The sequence below is a fragment of the Cibotium barometz genome, chromosome 21 (assembly GCF_041138505.1).
Source record: "Cibotium barometz isolate CiBa-2024 chromosome 21, ASM4113850v1, whole genome shotgun sequence".
NCBI classification, from domain to species: domain Eukaryota; kingdom Viridiplantae; phylum Streptophyta; class Polypodiopsida; order Cyatheales; family Cibotiaceae; genus Cibotium; species Cibotium barometz.
The window spans coordinates 34,149,100-34,161,599 of NC_141066.1; the positions used below are offsets into that span (position 1 = coordinate 34,149,100).

Sequence of the window (12,500 nt, forward strand, 5' to 3'; positions counted from 1 at the left end):
ACATATGTATATATATATATATATGTATATGTATATACATACATATACATATATAGTGTGAGGGAAAACAAGGAAGGGTCTTTAACGTTTAGGTTTTATTTATTTTAACCTAAATGTTAAGATAGACTGATATTATATTACAAAAAATCCCAATCCTTTGCACTCAAGAAAATATTGTGAGCTTTCTGGAATTCTCTCTAGAATGCTCTTTAGAATTTTGGAATTTGTAAGCTCTCTAGAATTTGTATTACAAAAAAACCCAATCCTTTGCTCTCTCAAGGGGATATTATAAGCTCTCTGGAATTCTAGATTTTTTTTTCACAGTACGCGGCTATAGCTACATGCATATCCATGCACTAGAACTACACACCCTACGTAGCTGTGTCAGGTCCTCTCTCACTACTCTCTCTCCTCTTCATGTGGCTATCTTGCGTCCGATCTCCTCTCACTACTCTCTCTCCTCTTCGCGCATCTATCTTGCATGGCTATGCTTCCCTTATCTTGTTGTGGTGAACACCCGCTTATTTAGGGTTAAAAGATAGGGCCTTGGTGCCTATAAAAGCATGTATTTGGGTGGATTCATTGTCATAGTGAATATTATTTGAGTTGTGCAAACTTGCTCTCTTGGCTTGAGGATCTCATCTCTCTCTCTCTCTCTCTCTCTCTCTTTGACACTCCACCATGATGATGATATTTCATCCTCCATAGTTGCATGTGTGATCCCCTATAGTATCCAATACCATCACACTCACCATCCACATACTCCATCCTTCTTGCATAGATAGCCAGATTCTTCTACAACCACCCTTCATTTTGGTATGCCCACATAGTCTCTACCTAGGTCACATCTATTTGAATTTAAAATTTCTTTATATAAAATATGCTTTTGTATGAAAGGTTTATTCAATACAAAAAAAAAACTATCCGATGAAAATATTTGGGGTGGTATTCAAAAATCAAAATGCATATAATCCATGAATATTACCCATAATTCAAAAAACTTTAATATTTCGTTTAAATTAATGTAACCTAGGACTCTATCTTTCATTTATGTGGAGGCCCACTAGATACCATGGTGTGACAATGCCTTGAGTCTCACCACCCTTGGACCATGTTTGCTATTGTGCACCAGTGAAGCATCAATTTTGTCTCTCAAATAAGACAAAACTAAAGTGCCTTAAAGGGGAGTATATACAAGCATACAAGTAGTCAAGATGTTCTCTAACATGGTGAGGTATGTGGAAGTAGCCACTCTTACTCTTCATGGGGAGATGCTTGTAAAGGAAGCTTGTAGAGAAAATTTCCTTTAAAACGTGCTATGTGCCCAAAATGCCCTAGCTTCCAAAAATGCCACTATAGAGAATATACAAGAGCATAACATAGATCCTTGATATCTAGGATCCTATATACACATACACACACACACACATACACACACACACACATGTATGCATGTATATATATATGCATGTGTGTGTATACGCACATACGTATATACATGTGTGTGTGTGCATATATACATATACATATACATATATATACACACACACACACATACATACATGTGTGTGTATACACACACATACACACACACACATATATATATATATACACATATACACATATACATACATACATACATACATACATACATGTATACATGTGTGTGTATATATAAGTATATATATATATACATATATATGTATGTATGCATGTATGTATGTATATATACATGTATATATAATATAACATAATACACACACACACATACACATACACATGTATACACATACATACACACACACACATATATATACACACGTACATATATACATACATACATATGTGTGTATACACACAAACACACACTTAAACACATATATGCATGTATGTATGCATATATACATATATACATACATATATAAATACATACATATGTGTGTGTGTTCCACACGTTACCCTTCTAAAGCGGTAGGTATTTTGCATTTTCGAGGGTGGTATCCCCTTTTAATACTCAGGTGTGTGTATTAGTAGGGTGAAATTATATTTGTCCATAGAAAAAAAAACTCATATTTGCACAAGATGTTGCCACATCATCATGAGGAAGTGAGTAGGTTTTCTAACATTGTGCACTGAACCATGAGGGCAGACTCCGTATGTAAACGAACGTTCGTTCATTTACAGCTGTTGGACAGAATGTCGTGCTGGACACTAATTTTCAGGCTTGGACCTTTTTCATGCACGTCATTATACAGAAGGTGGCACGTGCTTGGACCTTTTTTCATGCACGTCATTATATACAGAAGGTGGCAACGTTGTGCAGATCCGGACGCTATCGAGAAGCGCCGCCTTGTGAGCGATGATAGGATGAGAAACCAGCAAAGCTTGATATTTTCACACGTCCATGATTGCAAGGAGAGTTTCATTTTGGGCGGCAAGGGCCAAAGCAATGACAGCACGATCATGCTGCATGCGTGGTAGAATTTCAGCCTTTTTTTGGAGCCTCCCCAATGGCCATATAATTGGTGTGAGTGTGATTGATTCGAGTGGCCGACCCCCCGCCCCCCCCCCCTCCCAAAAAGTCAAAAAAGCTTGCTTCTCTTTCACACCGACAACATTTCTAACCTTGCATGCTTGAAGGAATCCAAAGTGGTGGGCACTAAGGAAATGATAAGAGCTACTGGTCCCTAGCATCTTGAAACTTACATAACAAGGAACCCAAAGTGGTGGGCACAAAGGAAATCATAAGAGCTATTGGTCCCTAGCATCTATAAGAAGGAACCCAAAGTGGTGGGCACAAAGGAACTCATAAGAGCAACTCGTCCCTAACATCTTCAACCTTACATAAGAAGGAACCCAAAGTGGTGAGCACAAAGGAAATCATAAGAGCTATTGGTCCCTAGTATCTTGAACCTTACATATGAACACACACGAGAAAAAAGAACCCCAAGCACGGGCACAAAGGAAATCATGAAAGCAAAACTGGTCCCTAGCATGGGGAATTCATCAAAAGCTTCATTGAATACGAGCCAAATGTACCAACCTAGTGGATATCAAATTTCAAAAGGACGTGTTTATATTGAGACGGATACAAGTGTAAAAGAAGAAGATCAGCTTTGGTCCTTTTTAGCACATTCCATCACTCACAAATCAAGTTTTTTTTCTCTCTTTTTTCTCAAAGCCACGTTCATAATAGCAAGTCAAGCTAACATGCTATGTGCATATGTAAATGGTCCTATCATTCTGCTATCAATGGAGCTGTTGCATATATGCAAGTGTATTTAGATATATTATTTTGCGAGCCCAAAATAACTTTTACCTAATTCATAATTTCTTCCCATATGCATCAGTGGGTGTGGAGATCAAAAAGTGCACGAGAAATGGGGGCGATGGTGAGGTATACACAAGCAAAATTTAGACATGGTTTTCTTTTGTTGTTGTGCTGGTTAAATTGAGTCATCTTCATCTTAGATACATAAGTTACAAGGAGATACATCCATCCACCATTGACGTCACTCTAGTAATGGTAGTGGAGGTAGTCTATATGATTGAGGAGAACTTTCCTAGATCTATACTCACTAGTTAACTACATCTTTCGGTACACTTAATAGATGAATTGTCTATGTGCAATATGCATATACAATATATATACAAATATATAAGTATATATGATCCCCACACACACATGCATGAAACACCACTTTCAATAATTATTTCTTACATCCATACAACTTTGTGGAACTTGAAAAAAAGCACATTTTTAGGGTCCATATCTAAGCACTAGTGGGACAAAGTATTTATCACCAATCACGGTATGCCACATATGGTATATATTTAATTTGAAACATTTTGGATAATATCTGTGAAATTATTTTAAATATCAAATCATACAAAATATGGATTAGTATTGCACATCTATATATGAGTTTTAGACGATGTCTTTGGCATCTATGACCAGTCCCTAAGGATGGGCCTTGAAAATATTTATAGAAAAGAGCCTACTTCTTCATCCATAACTAATGAAAGCTTTTGTAACATAAATTTCAAACCTAAAAATACTACTAGACTTGATGTCCGTAGAGTAGTGTATACATGGCCATCGATCCTTCACATATGTGTGAATGTTATCACAATGTCGTATTGTGGCCGTTTCTTTCATGGAACTATCCTTTCATGATCTATGTAGTCTTTACTTACATCAAGTTATGTCCACATTCAAAAGTTTGGCCCTACCTAACTATTAGTGATGCCATTATAAAAGCTAATCTTTACCATACTCATGACAATGTCATACAAAATTGAAAGATCAACCAAAGCCGTAGTTGCTTTTTGACGGGCATCATGCCCGTTTTGAGAATTTTGGCCATAAAATACTTAAAAAATTTTAAAATACCTGTAAAAAAATACACTAAAATACAAAATGACTTGCTATATTTTACCACACCCGTTAACTTTGAAGGGCAAGAGTGCTTGTGAAAAATCAAGCCTGCAAAGCATGCCTTGATAATGCTATTACAAAAACCCAATGCAAGGTATACACCATTGGAGCATCAACCATAGTAGTAAGTAGCCTTAATATACTACAAGTAATTGCCAAGATCATAGCTGTCTATGCATGCAAGGCATCTCTATATATTATATAAAGGAAGAGTTTCAAGAGGCTGCTAAGTGGAAGCATAGTGAGAAATTGGAGGTTAGGGTGAAGTTTGGAGGTTCGAGGAGAGGTAGGCTCCTACCTAAGAGAGGTGAGGTCACTCGTTAGAGTTATTTACACGGGCAGCCATTACACAAGAGGTGTGCATGCAAGGGAGATTGAATACTGTGTTATTATCCACCCTAGACAACTAAGGTTTCACTTGGCATGGCACATACATACTTGGCGTGTTCTGTAGTACTAAGTCAACAAATACTATAAAAAATGTTCATAACATGCCCGAGCTAGCGTTAAAACTCAATAATGCCTCTTACCAAGCCTTTGTTATCACTGACCTACCACAATCACTTCATAGACGATGTTGCTTTCTTCCACATAACAACCTTACCTAACTTACCTTTTTGCAAACTAGCCTCAACATCGCACCTCTGCTCAATCACTACCTTGTCACTCTCAAGCTAGGCCCTTGCTTAAGTCTTCCACCTTACTACACTCTTGATTATCACTCTTATTCTACCCCTAAGAAGTCCATAAAGGGTAAGACACTCTTAGTCTACTCCTTAGAAGTTCATAAAGGGGAGGACACCCTTATTCTACCTCTTAGAAGTTCATAAAGGTCAGGTTTTGATGTTTTGCATCAATTTGATGTGAACATGGGCCACATTTAGCCTAGTGCTTAATGCAAATCATTAGGTTTCATGGATATTTGTAAGGCCTTTTGAATTTTCCATAGTGCTTTCAATAGTGCTTTAGTGACTTTTTATTCCATGTATTGAACGCTGTTTGGATTTCTTTGATATTTTTTTTTGCTAAAAAGGAAAGAAAAGGGAGCTTTTTGGAATCTCCTAGAGATTTAGATAGTTTCTACGTGGTCATGATGCGCTATTAATTCATGAGCTCAAGATCTTTGGTGAACTCCTTTATGCTTTTCTCCTCTTACAACTCTTCTCCTCTCTTTAAAATGAACTAAAACTTGGAATGAGTCGTTCCCTCCATATATCCTTGGAAGGGGCCAAATATAGTAACGTCATTAGGCTACTAATATTAAGGGTTTCTAAATAATCATACACTAAAGGCTAGAAAGCTAAGTCCGTCTCCAAAACTCACATTTTTTCTAGTGAGCCACCATGAGGAGTCATGCACCATTACTCATTAGCTCAATGATCTCAGAATATCCATAGTCACCTTCATCTTCACCATATCAATTAAAACGGCTCTCATTCATCTTATGAATTGTCTATGAATATACTTTAGCAACAACTTTAACAAAAAACATGTTGCATACAATAATCAAGCCATTGCCAAAAAATTTGTTTTGTTCTTGTTTTGACTCATTGCCTTCACCAAATGCACCGACAATCAAGACCAATAAAAAAATTTAAGGGAGAGTGCAAGCCCATTGTAAGATCCAAGGTGGAGTTTTGAGACTTGATAGTACTGAACATGCATCACCATTATATGAAAGGAACATAAGTTTTGGTAAGAGAAGGGACGAAGACTTCTTACATTGACCTCTAATCACCTCTTACCATACAATGCTCTTTTTGATAAACTAATATCATTCCTACATGACAAATTTAGATATAGCCTTGGCAACACCATGGGTAATAGAAAAGTTTTCAAAGTTGCTTTAATTTAGAAAAATTCTCACCTTGGGGGGGCTGAAATTAAGGCCAATAAAGAGGGAAGGGGATGGATAGGGAAATTGGTCTTATTGGACACTTTGCAATATCATGAATAGAAGGCTTTTTTAGACTCCATGTAGAGGTTATGCCGACTACATGAAAGCTATCGGTAGTTTCACAAGTTGGTCTAAGTTTTATTACTTAAAAAGGACACGATAAGTACACATGGATAGAAGGCTCCTTTATACTCCATGTAGAGGATATGCTACCTATGTAAGAAAGCTTTTTGTAGGTAGTTTCACAAGGTCCAAGTTTTTCACTAAGCTTTAGTAAGAATGGGTTTATGTAAAAATTTAAATAGTAGACAAAAACAATGCAAAAGATTCTATAGAGAGCTAGTGGAATTGGTCAAGATAGCTTTTAAAATGCATAGGGAGAAGAAAACCAATAAGAGAAGGAAGGCAATGGATTATTGAAAAATGAATCTTGGCTATCTAGCCAAATCTCCAATGCACAAAGCTTTTAAAAGTGCTTGATCATAGAGATTGAGGAGATTTGGTACATCTCTAAAGAAGTATAGTGGGCTATTGATTGATGGAATAGGCTAAATTTTTTGGCTTGGGCCATTTCTCAATGCTACCATAAGATGTTAGTGAGGACACTCTAGTGCAAATGCACTTGTTTGGTTGCCTTGTTTATAATGGTTAAGTGACTCCAAGGTTTTTTCACATATCCTAATGTACACAATGATCCCAACTTGATAATTAAGATATTTCACTCGATCCATTTTTCTTAGGAAGGTGCCTTTCCAAAGGTGCTATATCTTCAACATGACAACTCTTCAAGGGAGAACAAAAATCAAATTGTTCTAGAGTATACTTGCGCCTTTTCTTAATGGTACCATAAGATGTTCATGAGGAGATTGTAGTGTAAATGCACTTGTTCAAGGTTGCCAGCTTGTTTATAATGGTTGAATATATGCTAAGGTCTTATTCACAAACATAATGATCCCAACTTTGTAATTAGGTCATTTCACTAAGATCCCTTGCCAAAGGTGCTATATCTTCAACATGATAACTCTTGAAGAAGGGATAACAAAAATAAAATCTCTCTAGGGTATTTAAATACGCTGGTATATATGGGGTTGTTTAAGAAAGTAAAAGTAAACTTTCTTCTTGTTTGTGAGACACGCTCATAATCACATAGATTATAGGTTTGGTAGATTTGCAACAAAGTTTTCTCATCATGATACTTGTAATTTTCCTACAATGATGTCTCTTTTTGAGAATTTTTAGACACCAATGCTCTTGGTAATGCACCTTAAAGAAACATTTGACTTTAAATTGTATTCATATGGGGAAAGGAACAAAGAGTGATCTTTTCTTGGGAGAAAATTAACGATTTGAATTCTTAACACGCTTTGAAATCAAATGGTGCAGTTTATGTATTAATAAAAATCAGAAGGTGCAACTTTTATATATGAAAAGAAATTATGAACATGCGACAAGTGATTGCTAGCATGGTCTATAGTTATTTAAGATTTTTTTACCTAAACCTGATATCATTAAGGTGGCCAAATGATACCACTTGAATATTGGAGGGAGATGCCAAATATGCTATAAAGGTAGGGAGAGAAGTTGATTATAAAAGGTGATTGAACATAGAAAGAAGTTGACAAACAAAGCCAAGCAATATGCATGGCTACTTGGGATGGTACATGGTTGCTATTTGTGGAGTGAGTGATTGTTTGTGATATAGAATTTTAGATTTTTGTTACATTTTTATATGGTTATGGTACTAACAATTTTTGTAAGTGGGCATCAATTTATCTTCATGTTTAAGCCTACTTAAATAGTCTTTTTTTGAGATTAGACATCTTTCAGTATCTCTAGAGGTAATCTTGCTTTCCACTTGATGAAAAGATTCTTGAAAAATGGTAATCATCAAATTGCCCACATACTTAATTGCTATTTGTTGATATTAAGTTTCCCAACATGTCATTTTTCCGGAATTGAATGGTGCTAGACCACATTTGTGCATAAACTCTCAATCAATTTGAGCTTTCTCCATTCGTTGAGCTAACAGTATACAATTCACTCATATAGTTTCCTTTAGTGTAAACACATGTATCCATGATGGGGTTTAAATAATGTAACGAGACCAATATTCAAACAAACCATGTCTTGTGCACTCAAGTGATATCATACTACTTTATCTCTAGAGAAGCCAATTGCCATACTCAAAGCTAGCATGGTCCTAGATTTTGCCAAAAGTGCATGGCATCTGTTAAAATATGCAATATAGTCACTTATGCTTATGAAAATAAAATTTTATCAGCATAAAACCCACCTACAGTATTACATGAAACATTACTTTAAAGCAATAATAATATTTTCTTGCCAATTTATCTTGATTACAAAAAATGGAGCCAATAAAGTAGTGCCTGAAGAAGAGGTATTTTCCAACAACAAATGAAAATAAAGACAATGCTCCAAAGTAATCGAGATATGTAGTAAAAACTAAAGAAATCACCAAGACTATAACTAAGTATACTTTTGTTTGCACTAGAGTTTTGGCATCTATTAAAAGATGCAATATAGTCACTTATGCTTATGAAAATGTTGTTTTATCAGCATAAAACCCTCCTATGGTATTGCATGAAACATTACTTTGGAAGAAATAACAAAATTTCCTTGCCAATTTATCTTACTATTACAAAAAATGGAGCCACCAAAGTAGTGCTTGAAAAAGAGGTATCTTCCAACAATGAATGAAAATAAAGACAATGCTCCAAAGTAATTGAGATATGCACAAGAAACCGTAGGGACCATAACTAAGTATACTTTAGTTCTGCACTAGAGGACAATTGAGTGGGTGTCTCTTTTTTAAGAGTACATAGTACACACTGCAAGTCCTCAAGGAAAAGAAAAAACAAAGTTACTGCTGTTCTACACACTGGGGTCTCTTTTTGAAAGAGTACATAGTACATGCTACAACACATTGCAAGCCCCACAGGAGAAAGCGAGAAGAAAAAGAGAAAAGGAGGGGGGGGGGTAGAGAAAAGGGGCTTTGAGAAGTGTGTGTGTGTGTGTGTGTGTTTAGAGAAAATAAGTTTTGATAAGAGAAGCAATGTGAAACATTTTATACTCTAGATACATAGCTTAGGATGCCGAAGTAGTATTATCCCCATTGATATGAATGTCCTTTGTTTCTTCTTCTTGGTGGTGGTGGTCATCGTCGGTCTTCACGTGGAACTTGGCGTATATGTCTTGGCTGTAGAACTTCCTCGTCCGGATCACCAAGAAGCACGAAATCAGGCTCCCGAAAGCGCTCACCATGGTCATGATCAAGAAAGTGAGCCGGAAGCACTCCGGCCCATTGCACGTAAGATCCGAGCTGCCGCCACTCAAAGCCGGCGCTTGCGCCGGTCCGCCACCGCCTGCAGCGCTGCTTGACAGCAGCGTCGCCTGTTGCCTCCTTGCCTCTCTATCGTACAAATAGCCCGCCACCCTCACATTCAATACATAAGAGCCCACTGGGCTTGCTATCCCCCCCACATTATACAAGGTGGCGTAATACTTGAGACCAAATAGCTCAGAGATCACTGCAAAAAGCAGTGGCCACTGTGCTCCAAAGCACAGACCAACTAATATAGAAGCAATGTATAATGTACCCGGAGCCGGAAAGGCTATCAGAATGTGGCCTATGCATGCAAACCCTAGCACAATTGTGAGCATTAATGTCCTTGGAAAACGATACTTCTTTAGGAGCAGCTCTGATAAAAAGCCTGCTATGATTCGACCAAGGAAATTCCATATGCTTATCAGTCCCACAAAGGTGCTTATGCTTACTGAAGAATATCCTAATGATGCCCCTATCTGCCCCATGTTGTCTATTGCTGTCAGTGTTGCTCCCACTCCACAGGTTGTTGCAATGAAGAGTATCCACATATCCATGCTTAAGATGGCCTGTGGGATGGTGAAATCATCCCCTCTCTTGGGCCAGTTGCTGAAGAACAACTTACACCTTGTAATGAGCTTAGGTTTATCTGAAACATTAATGTTGTTATCATGCTGTGGATCATCTCTGTTAGAAGGTGAAGCTAGAGATGGGTTCCCTATTCTAGTATTTGGGCTAAGTTCAGAATGCTCAGTTAAATCCTTCCCCTCACCATCACTTAATTGAGACAGTATCCTGTGGTTCTCATGAGATGCCAGATTTGAAGAAGAGTTAGTGAGCACTGCAGCTTGGGCAGTGGCTGGTAGTTTATTATAATCATGCACTCCATTAGTAGCTGGTGAAGGGGAATTTTCTTCTTTTTTCACTAATAATTGCTTCTTGGAAGTTGAAGACATTTCAATCAGTTTGCCATTGGGGGAAGTTATCTGAGCATCTTGCACAAATTTTTCATGCTCTGCCCGGACAGCAACCACCACATTGAATGCGACTAAGAGCAAGGTAATAGCTCCCATAGCCTGGTAAGTCATTGAAGACAAGTGCACCAAATTCTCCACTACAATGATGAGCATTAAGAAACCTGCAAGTAGCAAGGCCAAGTAGAGAAAAGAGAAGAAGTGTTTGCCTTCTCTTTTGTCCATCTCTGGCTTCATGGGTCGGACAATGAACATGAAGAGGAGAGTAACAAGAGATGGCAACCAGCCTATAAGAAGAATCACTCCACTTGTATCTTGGCCATAGATTGCATGATAGACTTGTGTGAAGATTGCACCACTAAGCCCAACGCTACCCTTGACAAGCCCCAACACTACTCCTCTACTCTGTGGGAAGTTTTTCACACAAGTCACCAGCACACCAGTGTTGGCAAAGGTTTGAGAGTTAGCTCCTATGCAGAGGTAAAGATACATTTGCCACACAGGAGGGCGGGCAATTTTATGTGTGACAGCCAGCCATATCATGAGGTAGCCAAACAGGTTCATGCCTGCGCCTAGAGCAAGCACAGTCCATGCAGGGAAGACTTCATTCATCAAACCAGAGATTATACCAACATTGGCCCCTAGATCTTTGAAAAAGCTAAGGGTGTCGATGGTTTCCTGATCATAATGCAATGATGATTTAATGGCCCCGGAGTATATTCCAAAGATGTAAGTAGCACCAGAAAATGATAAAATGTAGAAGGATACCACCATCACCATCCATCGACCTTTGATGAGCTGCAGGAGGAACTGCCGAGAGGTAATTTTGTGCTCCATGTTTAGCTTTTAATTGGCCAAGCCGTGTAATGTAAATTTACTCCTGAGTTGGATGCAAAAGGTACATATGAAGCTTAAATCCAGCATAGATTTTGAAATATCAGCAGAGATTTAAGATCAGCTTGCCAACGTCAAAAGTGGGTGTGCCACTGTGCTGTGATGTATTAACCACTGTGCTGTGATGTATTAATAGATATTAGCTCAACTTTGACGCTGACTTAGTAATGTGTTGTGGGTTTTTAGCAGATATTAATTAGTCTAGGCCTAAGAACTGGACTCACGGCTTAGGAATTGTTTGCCTTGGGTGTCCATATATTTGTAGGTGGAGAGTAGGCTCGCTTTATGTCACAAAAAAAAAGTCAAGGTAGGGTCTTTCCAACTTACACTTGTCTATGATGGGGCATGAAACATTCATCCCAATCACTGGGAAGGAGACAAGTGTTATATATATATATATATATATATATATATATATATATGTATATACCATAAGTATGGGAGTATGTATATATATACATACATACTTCCATATGTATATCATACGTATGGAAGTATGTGTGTGTATCTACATACTTTGATACATATGTATGTATGCATACATACTTCCATACTTATATAGCATATATATATACATATATATGTATTTATTTATATACCATATGTATGGAAGTATGTATGCATGTGTACATATTTTCATACTTATGTTATATATATACATATACATATATATGTATATATATCATACGTATGGTATGTATGATATATATCATACGTATGGTATATACCATATGTATGGAAGTATGTATACATACATACTTCCATATGTATGGTATATATATATATATATATATATATATATATATATATATATATACATACATATATATATATATATATATTTGTGTATATATCATATGTGTGGAAGTATGTATTCATGTGTACATACTTCCATACGTATAGTATATATACATATATATATGTATGTATATATGTATATGTATGCATGCATAC

The 12,500-nt window shown here is 37.0% G+C and overlaps 1 protein-coding gene across 1 annotated transcript; it reads right to left on the reverse strand.

Moving 5' to 3' along the window:
* Nucleotides 1–9,106: 9,106 nt before the first annotated feature.
* Nucleotides 9,107–11,772, reverse strand: LOC147627116 (protein NUCLEAR FUSION DEFECTIVE 4-like). The gene has a single exon (XM_086815696.1). The coding sequence runs from the start codon at nucleotides 11,487–11,489 to the stop codon at nucleotides 9,441–9,443; it is 2,049 nt and encodes a 682-aa protein (XP_086671822.1). The 5' UTR covers nucleotides 11,490–11,772; the 3' UTR covers nucleotides 9,107–9,440.
* Between the last annotated feature and the right edge of the window lie 728 nt (nucleotides 11,773–12,500).

What these genes read in the sequence shown, in the direction of transcription:
- LOC147627116 (XM_086815696.1), bottom strand. Translation starts at nt 11,489, where the DNA reads ATGGAGCACAAAATTACCTCTCGGCAGTTCCTCCTGCAGCTCATCAAA.